Genomic DNA, 22,510 nt, shown 5'->3' on the forward strand with positions numbered 1-22,510 from the left:
GTAAACGTAGGTGTCCCACGGGGGGGCGGTGACAATTAAAGGGTTAAAATTAGGGATGCACCGAAACGTATCGGCCGAAATGCTTGCGCGTTTTGTCAGTAAAGCCGGTTCTGTAATCAGCGGTAAATGCCATCAGGTGCGTGATTTCACGTTGAGCCGTATATATACTACACACAGCCGTTGTTCACTGACGAGCTGCGCAAATTCACACTGATAATGAACATGGATTTGCGCAGCTCGTCAGTGAACAACGGCTGTGTGTAGTATATACGGCTCAACGTGAAATCACGCACCTGATGGCATTTACCGCTGATTACAGAACCGGCTTTACTGACAAAACGCGCAAGCATTTCGGCCGATACGTTTCGGTGCATCCCTAGTTAAAATGTAATTTATTCATGTGATTTCAAAGCTGAATTTTTAGCATCATTACTCCAGTTACATGATCCTTCAGAAATCATTCTAATATTCTGATTTGCTGCTCAAAAAAACATGTATTAGTATTATTATTATTTTGTTGAAAACAGAGTAGATTTTTTCAGGTTTCTTTGATGAAAAGAAAGTTTTTTTATTATTTAAGCATTTATCTGAAATAGAAGTCTTTTGTAACATTATAAATGTCTTTATCATCACTTTTAATCAATTTAAAGCATCCTTGCTGAGTAAAAGTAGACATTTTTTATGGGTTTTTTTATACATATTTTCAGGGTATGAATGGTAATAAATATTGATTATAAAAATAAAAAAATAAAAAGTGTTTCTTGAACAGCAAATCAGCCTATTAGAATGATTTCTGAAGGATCATGAGACCTGGAGTAATGATGATGCAAATTTAAATTTGATCACAGGAATAAATAACATTTTAAAACATTATTTTATACAGTAAAAATATTTCACAATATTACTGCTTTTGCTGTATTTTGGATCAAATAAATGCAGGCTTGATGAGCAGAAGAGAATTCTTTAAAACACATTAAAAATCTTACTGTTCAAAAACTTTTGACTGGTAGCGTATATGACCTATATGATATGTGAATAAGAACTGTGGTGTCTTTGTGTGTTTGTTGATGTGCATATAGTCTGTGCTTGTTATTGCGTACCTGTTTTTCCTCACTAAATCAATTTCCCTGGAGTGTGACGTTCCCTTTCTAGCATGTAACGCAAGTCCAGGTCACCACGGTTACTTAGTCAGCCAGGCCTGAGCCACCTGCACACATAAACACATAAATACATACGCACTGCCACAGCGGTGTGAACACCTGTTGTGATTTGGGTCACTAATAACTATTCACATACTTCTAATTACTTTTTTCTGTCATGTAGTCCAGGTCATAATATTTAATTGTGTTATATAAAAGAATGGCTTTATGTTTTGTATTACCCAGACATCACTGTGTGTGGCTTTGTCCATGTTTTGTTATGCACAGTGTGCCCTGTTTAATCCATCTGTGTAAACTTACTGTATATATGTAGTTTTTACAAAGATATATGTGTAAATATATCAGAGAAGTGTATACATATTTTAGAGCAATTAATATGTATCTGTTCTTTTTACTCCCTTGCCTGTGTGTCCTCATTAACCTTTTAAATGTATGTTTGTTGGTACAAGTTGTCATGAATGGTTTCTGGACCTTGTCTGGTTTTCATCTCGCACCGTCCAGCCTGCAGCAATTAGCACACACAGACGGCGCAAACACTTTGTTTTCATTGGCCTGCTGAGGAGAGAGAGGGAGAGGGGATGGGGAGGGGAAAAGGCAGAAAGAAAAAGCTGCAGTTACTATGCCAGGCCTCTAGAGGGAAGCATCTACATTGTAATGTACAGTAAATAGAGCCTTACATATAATGTGAGACCTCCTTAAACTCTAGAGGACATGTATGTGATGATTTTAATGCATTCTCATTCAAATCTGAGCCACAGCATGCTAAAAGCTTCCATTCCTTTCCTCAGTCAAAAAGAAATTAGAGTTTTTGAGGAAAGCATTTCAGTATTTTTCTCCATATAGTGGACTTCAATGGGGATTAACGGGTCCAAATTGCAGTTTCAATGCAGCTTCAAAGGCCCCTACACGATCCCAGCTGAGAAATAAGGGCCTTATCTTACGAAACGATCAGTCATTTTCTAAAGAAATAAAAAATTATATTCTTTTTAACCACAAATGCTCATCTTGCACTAGCTCGCTTTCAAGCATTACATAGTCATGTTGGAAAAGTCATGCTTGGTGTAGGTGGAAGTACCAACCCAGTGTTACAAAGCGAACGTGCAAAGAAGGTCAAACACCCTTTACAAGCAAAGTAAAACAACGATGTCGGACAATTTTGAAGTTGGAGGAGAAAATGAGATACTACCCCATCTTTTTGAACCGGAGTACACAGATATAGAACTAACCGCGCATGGCATTTTCAACATGATTATGTAATGCGTCGTACATGCGCATTGCAGAGCTTCTTAGAAAATGATTAATCGATTCACTAGATAAGACCCTTGGCTTATCTAGGCTGGGATCATGTAGAGCTTTTTGAAGCTGCACTGAAACTGCAATTTGGACCTTCAACCCATTGGCACCCATTGAAATCCACTATATGGAGAAACATCCTGAAATGTTTTCCTCAAAAACATTCCTTCTTTTCTTTCAAGAAAGAAAGAGACATGAACATCTTAGATGACATGGGGGTCAGTAAATGATAAGGAAATTTATATTCTGGAAGTGAACCAACCCTTAAAGGGGGCAATTAGATGTTTAAGAGGACCTTAAATTATTGACGTTCTTGCAGATCCAAGTTGTCAATAAGACAATGCTTTTGAGAGTAAAGGACAAGTAGGTTCATTTTGTAACCTGAAATCACTTCTCCAGTCTTCTCGATGTCAGAAAGACAAAAACAAACCCCTTTGCCCATCATGCAAGGAGAAATTGATTGGTATAAACTAAAGATCTCCTAACTCGGTCCTGGAGAGTTTTGCAGAGTTTTGCTCCAGCTTGCCTCAACACACCTGCCTGGAAGTTTCTAGCATGTCTAGTAAGACCTTTGTTAGCTGGTTCAGGTGTGTTTAATTAGGGTTGGAGCTAAACTCTGCAGGACACCGGCCCTCCAGGACCGTGTTTAGAGACCCCTGGCATAAACAGTTGCAAGAGTACTTGAATGTGGCTGTGGAAAAACCCTTCTCATAATGCAGGTTTCCTCAAATCTGGTCCAGTGGTCAAACTCACTTACCTATGACTTTCTAGGGATCCTGAAGGCCTTGATGAGCTTGTTCAGGTGTGTTTCATTATAGCTGGAGCCAAACCCTGTAGGGTAGTGGCTCTCCAGGTAGCCTGTGGGAATAAATATTAGGGGATGCAGGATGCAGAACATGTCTTGTGATCATTTTTTGTAATGTCCTCTCTCACTATCTTCACAGTCGGATGTGGTCCATCAGAGTGTATTTGAGCTCATCCATACAGATGATCGGGCATTGTTCAGAAGGCAACTACACTTCGCTCTCAAACCCACTTTGTGCGACAGTAACGATGGATCTGAAGGTTAGTAGCAGCTCTATCCCTAACAGTGATGCCTAAGCAGGGTCAGTGAGTTCCTGGTAAGGTGTTGTCAACTTTTACTGCAGTGCCCAGCCCTGAATGTTTTGTGAATGAGCAGACTTCTGTTCTTGTTATTACTGAATCAAGAAAGTATGTTTGTGAAGAACATGACAGCTGTGGGAGGACCCGTTCGGATTTATAAAATGGAGTCTTGTATAAACCCAGGATGATGAACACTGGTAGTGATTCACAGCCGATTACATCACTGTTTTTTTTTCCACTTTTGTTTGGCACAACCATTCGGTCTCCAGCAATGCAAAGCAGCAGTGACATCACCAGAGACATGGTAAACTACAACCCTCAACACATCCCTCCAGAAAACTCATCCTTCTTGGAGCGAAGTTTCTGTTGCCGATTCCGGTGCCTCCTTGACAACTCATCAGGCTTTCTAGTAAGCATCCTAGATGTCTATTGTGGCTTTATGCATATCCAGAATCAATATTTTAGAATTATTTTGAGATGAACCTTTTGAGCTAGACTCAACAAAGTTTGATTTTCTGTGTACACAATGATGCAGCAACAGCTGTATAAATAAATCTGCTGTGAATTGTTTACACTCAGTGTCAGACCCTCATGGGGCTAAAATGACTTTTAATGTCCTTCCCTTTGCCGCAAAGGCCCTTAACTTCCAGGGGAGGTTGAAATATCTCCATGGGCAAAACAAGTTGGCGGAAGATGGGACCTTGGCCCACCCTCAACTGGCTCTTTTTGTCATAGCCACACCCCTCCAGCCACCCTCTATAATGGAGATCAGGAGCAAGACTCTTCTCTTCCAAACCAAACACAAGCTGGACTTTACACCTATGGGTGTTGACACAAGGTAGCTTTGGTTTAGAAGCAAAAGCAACTTCAGATTGGGCCAAGAAATTTTTAAGAATTCGTACAACCATAGTGTTAACATTTTTCCTATCTGTTCCTTCCTTCTCGTTATGCAGAGGAAAGGTGGTTCTTGGCTACACTGAGATTGAGCTGTGTATGAGGGCTCCGGTTACCAGTTTATTCATGCAGCTGACATGATGCATTGTGCTGACAACCACATCAGAAGTGAGTTATGCCAGATCTTGACCAGATATTTAATGTTAAGTCAAGGCCATTTCCATCCTTAGACGTTCAACTTTTGTTGTTTATGAACTTCATAAAAACAACCGTAGCATTTCTTTTCAAATGTTTTTTTTTCTCTCTCTCTCTTATTCTTTCTCATAGTGATCAAGACTGGTGAAAGTGGTTTAACTGTCTTCAGACTTCTCACAAAAGGGGGTACATGGATCTGGGTGCAGTCCAATGCTAGGCTTGTTTATAAAGGAGGAAGACCAGACTTCATTATTGCTCGACAAAGAGCACTAACGTAAGTTAAACCAGCATTTTAATAATGTTGTTATTGCTATAATGTCTTTGTAATTAATATAATGTCTGTATTTTGTAGTAATGAGGAGGGTGAGGAACACCTCCGTCAAAGGAAGTTGCAGCTACCCTTTAGCTGTGCCACTGGTGAGGGTGTCCTATATGAGGTTGGCCCCACACTGGACATCGCTGACATTCAAAATCCAAGCGCAGGCCAGAAGATGCCTCCATCTCTGGACCCAGATTCTCTTCTCGGCTGCATGCTGAAGCAGGATCATGCTGTCTACAACCAGAACAGTGACCCCAATTCCCAGTTTACTCTTGACAAGGCTTTCAGGGATAGCCACGCCCTGCTCAGTATCCCTGGGAACACCTGGCAGCAGCCAACCCCAAGCGCTGTGGCTGAGATAAAAGAGGAAGGTGTGGTAAAGGACATGATGGAAACCTTGCAACAAATTATTGGGGACAGCAGTATTTGCGGCCTTCAGGGTTTTGATGTGGATGAATCGGACCTGAAGGAGTGGGAGAACACTCTGCTCAAGTTGAACTACAACAACGATATGGAACTTACCGAAATCTTCACTGACGACATCCTCTCATATGTCGAGGATGCTCTCTTTAAGAAAAATGGCGTTCAGTTGCCCGAACAACTCAAGGGCCAGGGTCCATTTGTTGAAGTGCCCGAGTGTCTTCCAGAGATGGAGTTATCGAATAACTTAGCTGCTAACCAGGAATTCAACTGCCATGCAGATATGCTTGTTGGGTCTCCAGGTCAGGGTGGGTTCATTGGAATGAACATCCAAGATGGAGTGAATGTCAGTAGCCCTGGAAGAGGGATGGTGAAGCTCACCCATATGGGGCCACAGATGCTACCTGGCGAAACTTTCGTCCAAGCATTCGGACTGGAACAGACCCAGAAGATGCCCAGCAATAATAATATTATGTTTAATCCTTCTCTTGCCATGAGTCAGCAGCTGAACCAAATCAGGCTTGGTCCAGTGCAAGAGAATGGAATGGTGCCACGTAGCCAGAGAAACCTACAGACCGAAAACCAGCCCCATCACAACGCAATGACTCTCCCTCTTCAAAGTCAGTCAATGGCCTTCCACGGCCATAATTCCCTTCCTCAACAACCGTCAATCAATCAGAACTCTCAGTGGGTGTCCGACAGCAACAATATGGTGGATAACCTGCTGAACCCTTGTACCCGTAATGTTTCAGGTGTACAAGATGCAGGACTGCACTCTGGCCCAACTGCCCAACTACAAGGACAGTTTTCCCTTCACACTCAAAATGCTGCCAATCCAGGACTGCCTAGCTGGCAGCAGTCACAGCCTACCCCTCAACAGGTCTCTAAATCGTTTTCTAGTGGGCAACAGAATATGACGGGCTTCATCGGCCAAGTTACAGACTTGCAAAGAGACATGCTTGGAGAACTGATGACGCACACAAACGCACAAGGATTTGGGTCTGGTTTCCTGCCCCAGACAACTGCAAATAGCATCTATCCCCAGCAAGGAGAGATTATCAACAGCAGTCCTCATCAGACCACCAACAGCTGCATGTTCATAAGTGGTCCTCAGCCGCCAGTGAACGGGATGCAGTATGGTTCTGCAGATCCGGTATCTTCAATGTCATCCTGCCAGAGGGCTAAAGGTCTGGTTACCCAGAGTCCTACACAAGCATCCTGCTACTACCAGAGAGGTCCTAGCAAGTCAATTACGGGCACATCAGTCATCCCACAAGAAGACACCAACATCAGCCCCATGGCCTGTCAAGTCCCACTTGGGTTAACTCCAGATAACATGCTTGCTCAGCAGTATCTCTCCTGCAACGGTCAGACACAGGTAAACTGTACTAATGTAATCCATGGTATAATTATAATTTCAAACTAGCATGCTCTAGTTCAGTGATCAAAGCACCAGGTGTGTGCTCACTCCCTATTTTTAGTTTGTTAAGAAAAGCGGAACTGCCCTGTTCTCACCCCAGGCTCATTGAGTCATCACACATCCAATGTTTTTTTTGTTGTTGTTGTTAACAGGTTAGGTTTTCTCAGCTGTACCATCAGTCACAAGTATACAGAGTATAAAGAAAAAAACACTTTCGAGGAAGTCTAGAGTTTTAAAGGTGGACAGAGACAATCAAAATTTTGATTAAAGGCATAGTTTACCCAAAAATTAAAATTCTGTCACTAATTACTCACCCTAGTGTCATTCCAAACCCGCTTTTTGTTCAACTTTGGAACACAAGTTAAGATATTCTTGATGAAATCCGAGAGCTTTCTGACCCTGCATAGACAGCAACGGTACTACCATGTTTGAGGTCCAAAAAAGGTAGTCTTACTACCTTTCTTGGCTTAGAACATGTCAGTTGTGTTGCTGTCTATGCAGGGTCAGAAAGCTCTTGATTTTCATCAAATATATCTTAATTTGTGTTCCAAAGATGAACAGACGACATGAGGGTGAGCAATTAATTACAGAATTTTCATTTTTAGGTGAACTATCCCTTTAATTTGGGTGTTTTTAGTATATTTTGCTGAGATATAAGAAAATATTCTCTGTTAAATTGCTTGCTGTAAATTATATAAAGCAGTGTTTCCAGCATATTTAAACTAGTACAAAAAAAATGGCTTTTTGGAGTCACTGACATACTATACTGTTTTTGTCAAAACCCTGAATAGTATAGGAAGCCATCAAAACAATTCATCAGTAACCACAGGCTGGGCATAAAAGTTCAGAATGGAGAGAGTTCTGCTTTAAAATCTTTTCCATGCACGACTTAATGAATATCATGACATGATTGCCACAGAATTGACAAAACATTCCTTTAATGGTTTCAATTTTGTCCCTCCACAGATCGTAAACCGTCCACTTGAGGAGAAGGGGACGTTCCATTTTCCCCCGCTGGCCAATGGAACCACCTACTTTTCCGAGAACAACCAAAGCAATTGCTGTGACTATTAGTGGTAGATCACACTCAACACAGTGACTGACACATCAACAGTGCTGTACCTGTTTTAAATACAGCAACTCATTTGTCCCTCGAGAGACATGTATCTGCTTCTAAAGACACTCTTGGCTGAAAACCTGCAAGACATTACAGAACTTTAAAAAGCGATTTTACCACACATTTTTTCCTTGCACTTATCTACTTATTCACACCCTCTCTAATGAGAAATGAGCAGTGGCAGAAAAAATATATATTTATTTTTTTTAAGCACGTCCTTTCATCCCTGATGAATGTTGTTTTGCCATTCTGGCAAGGAAAAAGAGTGAGATAGCAAGTGTAATGGCAAGGAGAGGTGTGTAAGCAAGTGTGTGTTTGTGTGTATGCGAGGCAGCCTAGAGTTCATTTATGAAGTATGCAGAAGCAACGGTGGAAACTTTGGATTCCAGGGATGCGATTCTGAGGAAAGGTGCACACAAGATGCTATTTATCAGGGTAAAGTTCTACTCAAAAAGGGAAAGTCTGTCTCTATGCACTTAAGAAGGTGAAATTGACCATCTGTAGACCTTTAACCTTAGTGTTATCAGTGTACCCTACTTTATGGAAAGAAATGAATACTCTACTGATGGCCTCTGTGGCACCACTGGACTGTCAGAGCAGATCATTGATTTGATCATTACTGCAAAATTGTCCCAGAACTTCCCCGAAGCTCCACCTACTGCAGGTTGTAAAGTTGCCCAAAGAAAAATTTGGGCCTACAAAATGAATAGTTCCACAAAATAGGCCACATATTCTTCTACAGAACACTTTTTCCATTCAAAGAGTAAAATAGAAACCGTAACGCCTTTAGTACCGTCTGCTCTTGCCACCCTTTTATGGTTGTGTTAACCATATGTTTCATGTGTATTACAACAATATCTGAATGTTATCGCTTATCATTTATTGTACAGTTTTTTTTTGTTTAAAAATTGTCTTTTGTACTTTTTTTATGCCTATAATCGACATTATGGAAATGCCATTGAGCCATTTTTGTCCACTTTTAATTTGCTAATTACGCTCTTGCTTTAACACTTATATGGAGGAATTCTAGGAATTCTTAAGTCGTGTTGCGTGCCATGAGAATCACAGCAGCCAGCGAATCCTGCCTCCAGAAGAAAGTAGCACACGTAAGTCTGCAAGATGTCTGTTAAACCACTTGATCTGAAAAGCATCTGCTGTGTACAAACGTCTGACAGACGTCTTTCAGATGTCAGTTTTACATACATTCTAAGTCACAAACATCTTAAAGACATCTATTTGACATCTGATAGGAAACGTCCAGTAGACGTACTGCAGATGAGCAAACACTCTAAAAAAAAAATACTTCTTGCAGAAGTAAATGCAGACTTCAAATAGACATCTCCATGATGTACGTGTGCTATCAGTGGTAAAATTGACAGAAACTGAGTTTTCTGAAGACTAGTCAACAAGAAGGATCCCAAAAGTAAATGTTTGCTGCGAGATTTGATTGTTTTTTTGTTTTTTTAATGGCCACAGTGAAAGTCTTTACTTGTTCTTGGTCAATCAGGAAATAACAGCAACAGCCAAAAAGTTTACAACAAGCACAACGAATGTGCTGAATGAATCATTCGGAATCGGAAAAGTAGTTTTGTGTAAATTCTACGCATTAAATTGAACGCGATATTTACGGTAGGCCAATTTGTGCCTTATTTTGGAAGAATATAAAGCCATTTGGTTCAATTGTATCAGCACTTTGAATGTGTATATAAACCAAAACATATTTGTATAAAATTCTGTAGCTATGGAAATACGTCTGATTGGTTTCATTGTACCAAACGAATCACTACCTACGCTTTAATTTTGTTAATGTTTTCGACAGCTGTTGCTTCTGAGATTTCTTCATTCTCCCTGCAGTAAGAACAGAGAGTATGGTGTGATAATAACAGCGAATATATACAACCCTCAAAACTCGGTCACCCGAAGCCTTTTTCCTTTCATCATTTGAAATGGGAACACTGTGTGCCTTAATTTCTGTCTGCCCAAAGGATATTTCACTTAGTTTTTCCCTCCCGTTTTCACTCTTATTGGACGAAATGATCGTGGCTTGCAGAGGAGGAAAGGAATTGAAAAGGCAGCTATAATTGAATCTGAGAAGCAATGTTTTTTAACGACTGGTTGTTGTTAGCATGGACGGAATCGATTACGCTAGTTTGCTAAGTGTTGTACATAGCCTCACAGTTCAAGAGTTACAGGACACTTTCTGCCCGTTTGTCTTCTTAAGTGCCTTAAAACAGCTTTCGTTTTCCGAAATTTGCGACCTTTTTTTCCTCTTTTTGTTTTCATACCGAAAGCTAAAGGAGTTGTTGGCTTTAATTTGATGTAAATAAGAGCGTTCTGTATTTTATTGCCAGATGTCTGCTGGCTAAGAGAAGAGGCTAGTGATCGCTAGAAGACTGTGGGATGGTTGGTTAATGGATGATCAGTTGGCTGATTGATTCATCCGTTTATCACTCGACAGGTTGATTACGCACAAATAATAGCGATGGATTTGGTTAGTTTGCAAGCTTTAAAATATCTATAACGCCACGTCCTTACCTTGCGCAAGGTAGCTCCGTCCACAGTGCTATGTATTAAAGCAGTGGTTCTCAAATGGTTTTGCTTCAGTACTCAGATTTTACAGTGGCGTTTATTGTACAAAAGCCATATTCAGTTTAATTTGCTAGGAATGACAATGGCTCTTTTGTTTTGCTAATTTCATAGTTGGCGTTTTATGTGTATTAAATACTCGCAGTTAAATGTTTTCACACTTTTTGTGTGAAATTCAAAATAACGCACAATTTTTTTTTTTTTTTAAGATCTATTTTTTCTTTGCTTTGCTTACTTAAATGCCCTTTATTTAATATGACGTTATAATAATGTTAATTTAATACTGAATAAATATGAACTATTAATCACCGAGGAAGTCGCTGTTTCAAACACATTGTGGTGTCTGGTTCATATTTTACTAACCAAAACACACCCGCGACGTGAATTTTATCCCGTGACCCACCAGTTGAGAACCACTGTATTAAATATCTAAACATTTGTTGTCAGTCTAATAAAAGTCGAATTACTAATTGCGTAATTCTGTATGTCTACTTAGGAGGCTGTTTTAGACAGTTTCATGACTTCATTAAGGTGCCTGAATATTAGTTATTTGTCACTAGAGGTTTAGTGGTCCAGAAAATGACCCTTTCGTTTTCTATGCTTGCAAGTGCCCTTAAATAAAAACGGGTTAGCAGCACCAGTAAACGATGAATTGACCTCACTAACAGCATTGATATCCCCCAGTGCCAAAAAAAAAATCGTTCATACACGCAATTGTTAGGACGTCCTCCCTTTCACCACTAAACTACGAGTCCTTTAGGAATAAATAACTGCACTTAACACTTACAATGCCTGTTTCTTGCATAACGACGTGTTTGTAAGGCCTCTCTACATGCAGTATCTTTGTTTATTTGTTGTATAATTGTGTTTGTTTCTTTTGCTTGTGCATCCCGCATTTTAAATGCTTTTACTTGTACTTTGTATCTTTTTTGTGCAGTGTTCCGCACAACTGTAAAATCTGTATGCGTAAATTGATGTCCCACAAATACCGGCTATTCACACATCTATATTATATATATACATATATATATATCTATATATAAAATATAGCTCTCGTTTGTTTTGTATTTGTATTATCAAATGATTCTTTTTGTTGTGCCTCTCATTGATATCTTTATAATATTAAAAGAGGGTCGATGACTTAATGACTTCACCTGCTTATTTTACTGGACATCTGTGTAAATGCATAAAAGATAGATAGATAGATAGATAGATAGATAGATAGATAGATAGATAGATAGATAGATAGATAGATGTGGGTTTACCACATGGGGGCGCTAATGTATATCTTTTGAATGTGTGCCAGTATACACTATTTTAGCGGTATATACTAGTGTAAAGTGCAACTTTAAGGAAGGTAAGTTGAAATGAGTCTCTCCGTCGTGTTCTGACAAAGAAATAATTGCATATGGGTTTTCTTGTAACTACGCGGTGTGGTTGGCCACAGTTTTATAGGGTGTCCTAGAACGAAATTGGGGAGATATACAATCACTTTCGAATCATCTTTTATTCATTACTGCCCTTTAGATGGATTCGTATAAAACAGATGTGTGCAATGTGTATGAAAGAGCCAGTAGCTTTACATGCATTTAAAGGGATTTTGCTGTGGTCCATAAACAAGTATTATATAATACATTCATTATAGTCAATAAATGTCGAACAGCCTTATAAAAATGGTTCCGAAAGCGCAGGAAATGATGCGTCATAACAGGAGCTTCCAAAAAAGGAATTAACCCGGGATTTCACTGCATTGCAAATTCATTTTTTTCCTCTTTGGAAGCATATGAGGCATATGATATTTAAATTAAAATGAACTTTTATGTTATGGAGAATTACGTTATGGGGAACTGTCGATTTGAAAAAATATTCTAGAGGTCATTTAGTTTGTAAAAAAAAAAACCTGCTCCCTGATTGGCTATGAGTGTCTAATTAATATTAATCAGACTCACCCGGGCCTCCAGCATTTAATCTTATTATTGTTCGTGATCCTACGTCCGTGTCTGCTTTTCCGCAAATCACGTCACGCTTCGTTATTAATATTCATAAGCGAGTAATCGTAATTTTGGAGGGCGTAACCAATCACAGGAGACGTAAAGCCTGAAGTCCTGTATCCTAGGAGATTTTTCCCCTTTGCCTTTAAGCCGTGGCCTCTGATGCTCTGTGCGCGCTCCTGCGCAAATCTGTGCTGGTTGCCTGGTCAACCAAATGCGCGTGCCCCTGCAAGCTGATGTCGGGGGCGCGCAGTTGGGGGACTTAATGGAGCGGCTCGGACAAAAATGAATTAGACACGAAGCTGGAACAAATTATGACTGTGGATTTGGTTTATTTTGCCCGTTCAGTGTAAATATAGATTCAAATGTATTGGTTTATCCACACATATGACTTTGGAGGGCTGCTTATACAAACTCAGTAGCGCTGAAGATGACGAATATGATGAAGAAGACCTGCTGTCACTTCACATATGAACACTGAAGTATATTTAAGGAGGATTTTCACTTTTTTTAACGCTGTTTTGGCGTTTAAATTTGTTAGATTGATATTAAATACAGGTTTTTGGACATTTTGTATTTATTATAATACTAAGAATTTTTGAATTTGAACACCTATGACGTGTACAAGAAAACTGAGTTTTCCTGTTTAAATTTTTTAAAAAGATAGGTATTTAATCTGGTGTAAATTGTGGGTTAAATTTATTGGAGCTGAACAGTTGGACTATCCAGACACCATGTATGCCGGACGCAAAAGAAGAAAGCCAGTGCAAAGAACGTAAGTTATTAAAATAAATATGTGTTTGTTATTGTTAGACTGTTATTCGTTTTTAATTGGTAATTTATGTTTTTTGTTGCATTTCTGACTCCAAAACTTATTACAGTATAGTAATGTTCATCTGACCCAAATCGCATGTGTAATCTGTTCTCTTGTAAGGCCCATCTGTCTGAAGTAAATATTTATATTTATCTGTTATTATTCCATTTAAATTAATCAAAGCATTACTGGTACGAGTATTAAACCAGTGCTGCAATATTTGTTATTTAATGTACGTGCATTTCGATATTATATTGCAATTTTCATGTAATTTTTATAAGGTGGTTTGTCCTTTTCGTTTCCGTTTTTGATAAAATGAAACTATAGTGTTCAAACAGAGGACAAACCAAACCGTATATTATATTATATTATATTATATTATATTATATTATATTATATTATATTATATTAAAAACCCTAAAATTTTGTTGTAAACAAGAATGCTGAAAATAAAAAAATAAATAAATAAAAAAATCTGAGAAAATAATTCATTTTATATAATGCATATAATGTTACATAATGTAATTTATTTTATTATATAATTTTATAATTATAAATCTAATGTTTTACTTTGCAGAATTTTTAATATAAATTATTTTATTTAAACAGTGAATGGCGTAAACTCATATTTTGTGTACAATTATAAGTCACGTTTTATTGCAACATGATGATTTTTAAATATAAGCCTACTTATTTAGTCTAGAATTTATATTGCTAATAATTACATTTATATATTTAATGATAGATGTAATAAAATAAATTAAGCATATATAATTCTTCCACCTATTAGTGTAGGCCAAATAGGTATCGTAATCTTATTTCCTATTTTCTTATTATATTCTCTTAGATAACAGGATTAGTAATTATATTTTGTATTTTTGAAGTTTTTTTTTTTTTTTTTTTTTTTCATTATGTTTTATTACCTACAATATTTAAATCCACTACATTTGTCTAAAAACACTTATGTGTTTGTAGTCATTTTTCCCCCTTACGATTTTCCCTTTTGGTATTGATATTTTTTAATTATACTGAGGTCTTTTGTTTATAATAAAATCTTATAATTGTATTTACAGTAACAGATTATTTTGTAACAGCTCTGTGTGTATGGATCCGTGACGTGTGTGTGTGTCAGGGCTCAGATTTTACGTTAGGGTGGTGACCCAAATTTGTATGTTGTACAAAGGTACACACAAATTTTCTTAAAATCAAACATTGAAATTTGTTAGTATGGCTAAGAAAAACACAGACAAAACAATATGCAAAGTTATTAACATGACAGGCAGAATATGAAACTTGACAATTGACTAAATTTAGTAAAAACAACAGCCTGTGCAAATCAATGCGAGACTTGTGAATGTGGCTTCTGTATTTTCATGCCTTTCATGATTCTGTCCAAACAGACCTTGTGTGTAAAAAACACTGTTGAATGTTATCTTTAGGAGTGTTTTTAAAGAAATGTGTTCTTGTGCTCAGGGTGAAGCAGCCCCCGGCTGAGGGGGTGAAGTCTAACCCATCCAAGCGTCATCGTGATCGTTTAAACTCTGAGTTGGACCGGTTGGCCAAGCTCCTTCCGTTTCCTGAGGAGGTCACGAGCAGCCTGGACAAACTCTCCATCCTGCGGCTGAGTGTCAGTTACCTGCGTGCTAAAAACTTCTTCACTGGTGAGTTCACATGCAGCTTCATGACTTTGTGTATTTGCTGGATGTATGTGTCCTTGTCCAGCTGAGGCTGATGGCATTCTTGTAGCACCGTGTCGTAATGCAGGGTAAGACACAGCGGACTTTTTAGATGGAGTGGGAAATGGCCAAATGAAAATGCAAAAAATAAATAAATAAATAAAATGCCCTCATTAATTATAAAAATGTTGACTGCCATGCTGTATGCTTGTTAACAACCAGAACAATTAGATGGACAAAAGAGAGATGGAAGGAAAGATAGAGAGATAGATAGATAGACAGACAGACAGACAGGTAGACAGAGAGACAGATAAACAGATAAACAGATAAACAAACAGGTACACAGATAAACAGACAGACAGGCAGACAAATAAACATAGACAGACAGACAGACAAATAAACAGACAGACAGACAGACAGATAGATAGACAGATAGGTAGATAGATAGATAGACAGACAGACAGGTAGACAGAGAGACAGACAGATGAACAGATAAACAAACAGGTACACAGATAGACAGACAGGCAGACAAATAAACACAGACAGACAGGCAGACAGACAAATAAACATAGACAGACAGATAGGTAGATAGACAGACAGACAGACAGGTAGACAGAGAGACAGACAGATGAACAGATAAACAAACAGGTACACAGACAGACAGGCAGACAAATAAACATAGACAGACAGACAGACAAATAAACATAGACAGACAGACAGACAGATAGGTAGATAGATAGACAGGTAGACAGAGAGACAGACAGGTGGACAGAGAGATAGACAGATAAACAGATAAATAAACAGATAGATAGATAGACAGACAGACAGGAAGGTAGATAGATAGATAGATAGATAGATAGATAGATAGATAGATAGATAGATAGATAGATAGATAGATAGATAGATAGATAGATAGACAGACAGACAGGTAGACAGAGAGACAGACAGATGAACAGATAAACAAACAGGTATACAGATAGACAGACAGACAGGCAGATAAATAAACATAGACAGACAGACAGACAGACAGACAAATAAACATAGACAGACAGACAGACAGACAGATAGATAGATAGATAGATAGATAGATAGATAGATAGATAGATAGATAGATAGATAGACAGACAGACAGACAGACAGACAGACAGACAGACAGACAGACAGACAGGTAGGTAGACAGATAGATACATAGAGAGATAGAGATAGACAGACAGACAGGTAGATAGACAGATAGGTAAATAGAAAATAGAAAAATAGGTGAAACAGATAAACAAACAGATAGACAGACAGGTAGACAAATAAACATAGATAGACAGATAGGCTGATAGACGATAGATAGATAGACAGATAGATAGATAGATAGATAGATAGATAGATAGATAGATAGATAGATAGATAGATAGATAGATAGATAGACAGACAGGTAGACAAAAAAACATAGATAGATAGATAGATAGACAAAAAAAACAGATAGATAGATAGATAGACTGATAGACCGACAGATAGACCGATAGATAAATGGATAGATGGATAGATGGATAGATAGATGGATAGATTTTCTTCCTGCTTACGAAGGGAACATCTTAACAATACGTCCACACGTTCACGCCGGCAGATTGTGTGAGTTTTTCAGCGCATGCATCACTCTTTCTTTCCCTTCGGACAACAAATAAAAAACTCAGAGCAAGTTTGCGTCTGTAACCGCAGTGTTATTGGATAAATATGTCATTGTCTCTGTGACTCTGGAATGGAGACGGACGTGCTGCGCTGCACTGCGGGAACAGGCCTCCTCTGAGGCATGAATAATTAAACATAACGAGCTTAAAGAATTTATAAAATGGATGGGTGTGTTTATTTAAGGAAGTGGACTTTAAAATGGCTGTTCAGGTGTACGACGGAATGAATGTGCGTTTATGAATTATCTTGTGTTGTCATTTTATAACAATGACAAATTTTTCAACGATTTTATTGACAATTATAGTCATTGCAACATCAGTGGCAACATTGTTGATGTTATTGCAGAGATAATTATTATGAATTGACATTCAATTTACTTTCAACCATAATAATTATTGGATATTGCTATCCAACTGGATTATTTCAAAATTACTGAATTGTTCCAGAAGCAGAGCAATTTATTAAATGACACAGAATTTTAAAAATATAACTTTATTTTTACTATGGACAACATTGCTAGAAATGAAAATGATGCCAGATCTCACCGTTTTGTAGAATTCGTCAAATTAATGTGTTTAGTGACTGACTCTGGATCAGCGTAAATAAGTTCTGAAGGCCTCCCTGGGGATGGCGAGATGTTGTTCGACTGAATGTAGGTCAGTGTTTGCAGCACTTACAATGCCTCAGGAAGCTTTCTGTGTTATCGAAGAGACTGCAGCTAAAACAAGACCCCAATTAGACTTGCCCTTCTTCTTAGTGCACTTCTTAGTGTTGCTTTTTCCTCACTCTTTCTGTCTCTATTTATATTCTTCAACTCCGGGTCATGGCACCAGCGGTTACATTCCCCCTCTCTCTTCTATCCTTCAGAAAAACATAACATAATTTGTTATGCGTAAATAAAACATCATTTGTTATGAGTAAACAGAGCAAATGCTCTTTGACTTGTGAATATTAGATTCCAGCTTTCTGTAAAATGCTTGTAAGATTTAGGAAGTGGAGCTAAATGCTGGAGTCTACTATATATATATCTTTAATTCTCTCTTTTCCTGTCTCAAATGCACTGGATTGACCTCTTGCATTGGAAATAGTAATGCTTAGGAAAAATGATTTTTTTTGTTTTTTTTGTTTTGTTTGATGCCAGGGAGATTTCAGCACACAATGGTTGTTGTTTTGTTTTGTTTTGTTTTGTTTTGTGGTTTTGTTTGATGCTGGGGAGCTTCCGACAGAAAATGTTTTTTAGTTTTGTTTTGTTTGATGCTTGGGAGATTTCAACAAAAATGGTTTTGTTTATTTTTATTATTATTATTATTATTTTTTATTTGATGCAGGGCAGATTCCAACACAAAGTGGTTTTGTTTTGTTTATTTTGTTTTGTTTGATGCTGGGAAGATTTCAACAAAAATGGTTTTGTTTTGTTTGTTTATTTTGTTTTGTTTGATGCTGGGGAGATTCCAACACAAAATGGTTGTTTTGTTTTGTTTTGTTTTGTTTTGTTTTGTTTTGTTTTGTTTTGTTTTGTTTTTTGTTTTGTTTTGTTTTGTTTTTTGTTTTGTTTTGTTTCGTTTTGTTTCATTCCTTTTCATTTCATTTGAAGGGAGATTCCAACACAAAATGGTTCTGTTTTGTTTTGTTGTTTTGTTTGATGCCAGGGAGATTTCAACACACAATTGTTTTGCTTTGTTTGATGTTGGGGAGATTCTTACACAAAATGGCATTGTTTTGTTTGATGTCAGGAGATTTTCTGCTAGCAGAGAGATTTCAACACACAATGGTTTTGTTTTGTTTTTTGTTTTATGCTGGGCATATAGCAACACAAAATGGTTTGTTTTGTTTGTTTATTTTATTTAGTTTTATTTGATGCTGGGGAGATTCCAACACAAAATGTTTTTTTTTTTTTTTGTTGTTTTGTTTTGTTTTGTTTTTTTGTTTTGTTTTGTTTGTTTTGTTCGATGCTGGAGAGGTTCCAACACAAGATTTTGTTGTTGTTGTTAGCAGATTCCAACACAAAATGGTTTTTTGTTTTGTTTTGTTTTGTTTTGTTTTTTTATGCTGGAGGGATTTTTTTGTCAAAAAATTATGACTATACTATATTATTTAAAATATATTATTTTATAATTATAAAGCTAATATATTTTAAGTATTAGTTATTTTCATTTTTTAAGTCATACTTTATTCATGTTAGAACATAATGATGATCGTTGATGATTGAGATTCTAACACAAAATGGTGTTGTTTTGTTTTGTTTGATGCTTGGGGGTGGGGGGTTGTTAGCAGTTTCCAACACAAAATGGTTTTGTTTAATCCCAGGGAGATTCCAACACATAATTGTTTGTTTTGTTTATTTTTGTTTTGTTTTGTTTGATGCTGGGAATATTTCAACAAAATGGCTTTGTTTTGTTTGTTTATTTTATTTTGTTTTGTTTGATGCTGGGGAGATTCCAACACAAAATGGTTGTTTTATTTTTGTTTTGTTTTGTGTTTTGTTTTGTTTTGTTTAATGCTGGGAGATTCCAACACAATTTTGTTTTTTCATTTGTTTTGTTTTGTTCGATGCTGGGAGATTCCAACACAAGATTTTTTTTTTTTGTTAGCAGATTCCAACACAAAATGGTTTTGTTTTGTTGTTTTGTTTAATGCTGGAGAGATTCCAACACAAAATGGTTTTGTTTTGTTGTTTTGTTTAATGCTGGAGAGATTCCAACACAATTTTGTTTTTTCATTTGTTTTTTTTTGTTTTGTTTAATGCTGGAGAGAATCCAACACAATTTTGTTTTTCGTTTGTTTTGTTTGGTTTTGTTTTGTTTATGCCAGAGAGATTCCAAGACAAAATGGTTTTGTTTTATTCTATTGTTTGATGCTGGAGAGATTCCAACACAATTTTGTTTTTCGTTTGTTTTGTTTGGTTTTGTTTGGTTTTGTTTTGTTTTGTTTTGTTTATGCCAGAGAGATTCCAAGACAAAATGGTTTTGTTTTATTCTTTTGTTTGATGCTGGGGAGATTCCAACACAATTTTGTTTTTCGTTTGTTTTGTTTGGTTTTGTTTGGTTTTGTTTTGTTTTGTTTTGTTTATGCCAGAGAGATTCCAAGACAAAATGGTTTTGTTTTATTCTTTTGTTTGATGCTGGGAGATTCCAACACAATTTTGTTTTTCGTTTGTTTTGTTTGGTTTTGTTTGGTTTTGTTTTGTTTTGTTTTGTTTATGCCAGAGAGATTCCAAGACAAAATGGTTTTGTTTTATTCTTTTGTTTGATGCTGGAGAGATTCCAACACAATTTTGTTTTTCGTTTGTTTTGTTTGGTTTTGTTTTGTTTTGTTTTGTTTTGTTTTGTTTTGTTTATGCCAGAGAGATTCCAAGACAAAATGGTTTTGTTTTATTCTTTTGTTTGATGCTGGGGAGATTCCAACACAAAATTGTTTTGTTTTGTTTTCAAAAAAAGATGAATGTTGCCTGTTAATGTATTTAAAATAGATATATACTATATACTATATTAAGTAAAAATATTATTTTATAATTATAAAGCTAATATATTTTAAGTGTTCTTTATATTCAAGTATTATTTATTTTCATTTTTAAGTCATCTTTTATTCAAATTTTTATTAGAACATAACTATTAGAACATAAAAAACATAAGTGTATATGTCAAAAATAATGAATGGACTTAAAATTAATAACTATATTATTTATATACAATACATTATTTTATAATTAGAATCTATTTTTTTAGCCACATTTTTTAATCACATGATGCTATTTATTTTTGTTTTTAAATATATTTCGCCAACTAATAAGTTTAAAATATATGTAAAGAAATATTTTCTAATAAATAAATATAAAGTGCATTTATTAACAACTGGACATAGAATTTCCAATTAAAGCCTAATTCTGAGGGCACATTGGGATCTCTGCCTAGAAGACTGTTTTCCCTATTTTTTGTGATTATTTGTATTGCCAGGTTAACACAGGGCAATCCTTAATCTTTCTGCATGCTGGATACCTACGAATTAGGATTGAGAACCAGATGGCACCACAAGAGCTCTTCATTTTGATCAACTTTAGTCACTGAAAAGTGTTTTTTTTTTTAACCTTCTCTTTCTGTTTACTTCTTTATCTCTCGTCATCTAAGGTTCTTAGCATTATTTTAAATAATCCTACTTTTAATTCCAAAAATGCTGAAAAAAGAAGAACAAAAGTAATATACATTAGGTGTGATTTAGCTCAGACAACTACATATTTCTCCAGTATTTGGTTGATTCATGCGTTAATTCAGCATACAAGACTAGTGAACTGTAACATAAGCACATTAAAACCAATGTTTGCATTTCGTATGACAGTAAAAATGTATGATTTTGGCCACATTTCGGGTATAAAAAGACCCAATTTGCTACTAAAAAGTACCTCTCTTTGGTTTGTCTCAGAAGGGCTTCGCCAAGGCATCATGGGAAGTCTGACTCATATAAAAGCGAAGGAGATGAGCGAGCGAGGCTTTAATTACGCCATGATGGATAGTGGATTGTGAACACCATCTTGGCAGGTCTCTGCTGATTTATGGAAAGCTTATGGTTATGACATTTATTAAACACACAAATAAAAAGCCGTCGATGTCTTGCCAGCATTCATTAGTCGAGCGCCAATTAGAATGATTCATTATGTCATGAGATGTTTTCACCGAGTCAGATGCCTGTGGTTTGTTTAGTTTGATGCCACAACAATGTCGTGTTGTTTTAATTTTTGGCTTAAAATACGCGTACACATAAACTGTGCTGTGATTGTTTGTGTATTAAAGGGATTATCACATTTATGCGTATGGTTCCGATTGCAGACACCGTGTCAGTCTTGCTTCTCGTTTAGCTATAGCTCTCATCATCTGTGATCACAATATTGTGTGTCCAAAGAAAAATGTATCCCAATATAAAGTGTTTTTATTGATTTTATGGCATTTTCATGTACACAGTAGCCCATTATTGGGGCTAAAAGACCAAAATGTGATTGTCACCGTACAGTTGAGTTTGGAAGTGACTTGAGTTAAACACTTGCTGGCATTTCTGTGAGTAAATAACGGATATTATGAAATTATATTTCTCTGTAACTAGTAAATAGTCTGTTCTTTCTCAGTAAAGTAATCATTTAAAATGAAAAGGGATGTTTGGAATAAGACAGAAATCTCTGCTAAGCATAAACATTATTCCAGTCTGGCCAGTGCATTAGTACAATTAGCATCCTGCTTTACAAGATCTCTGCTCTAATCACCAGCCACCCTGCCAAAAGCAGCCTCTGATCGTTTTTTCCACGAAACGTCCGCTGCAATGATCACTTCAGACTGGTTGTCCCTGCTTTTACAACAGATTATATCACACTTTGTGTAGCTTCTGCAGTAAAACCAAGTTTTTACGGCAGAAAATACAGAAAGTTATATAACAGTAACTTTCAAACGTCGGTTTCAGCAGCATTTTTTATTACAAAGACTAACTGTGTCATCATGTCAACCTGCTTTTTCAAGAAGTGAAATCAGATATTCCTAATTCTTTTAGTTAGGAAATGTGGGACAAATATTAAAATTTAATTTTTTTAGGAAATGTAGGACAGATATAAAAAATGTAAATAGTGTTGTCAATTGATTTAAAAAATGAATCAAATTATATATTTTAGCTGGATTATTTTCAAATTTATGATTTTTATTTTATTATTTTACTTTCTATTTTTGAGCTGGATGATTTTCTGACTTTAATGTTATTTTTATTTTCTTTCTTTTTTTTTTTCCTACAAGGGTATTTTCTATAGTCGTAATGTTATTTATAAAGTCTCATGCCATCAAGCCTGAATCTCTTCTGAATTGACTGAATTGG

At 36.5% G+C, this 22,510-nt stretch overlaps 2 protein-coding genes across 2 annotated transcripts in view; both read left to right on the forward strand.

Moving 5' to 3' along the window:
• ahr2 (aryl hydrocarbon receptor 2) overlaps positions 1-11,653 on the forward strand; it is a 69,783-nt gene extending 58,130 nt beyond the window's left edge. The window contains 8 exon segments of the mRNA XM_051095053.1: positions 3,398-3,518; positions 3,827-3,966; positions 4,193-4,395; positions 4,511-4,545; positions 4,548-4,619; positions 4,779-4,920; positions 4,999-6,763; positions 7,772-11,653. Coding sequence (XP_050951010.1) covers positions 3,398-3,518; positions 3,827-3,966; positions 4,193-4,395; positions 4,511-4,545; positions 4,548-4,619; positions 4,779-4,920; positions 4,999-6,763; positions 7,772-7,879 — 2,586 coding nt within the window. The 3' untranslated portion in view covers positions 7,880-11,653.
• A 975-nt stretch (positions 11,654-12,628) lies between these two features.
• ahr1b (aryl hydrocarbon receptor 1b) overlaps positions 12,629-22,510 on the forward strand; it is a 51,038-nt gene continuing 41,156 nt past the window's right edge. The window contains exons 1-2 of the mRNA XM_051095055.1: positions 12,629-13,274; positions 14,787-14,974. Coding sequence (XP_050951012.1) covers positions 13,234-13,274; positions 14,787-14,974 — 229 coding nt within the window. The 5' untranslated portion in view covers positions 12,629-13,233. The remainder of the gene's footprint in view (positions 13,275-14,786; positions 14,975-22,510) is intronic.

This window comes from Labeo rohita, chromosome 22 (assembly GCF_022985175.1).
Source record: "Labeo rohita strain BAU-BD-2019 chromosome 22, IGBB_LRoh.1.0, whole genome shotgun sequence".
NCBI classification, from domain to species: Eukaryota; Metazoa; Chordata; class Actinopteri; order Cypriniformes; family Cyprinidae; genus Labeo; species Labeo rohita.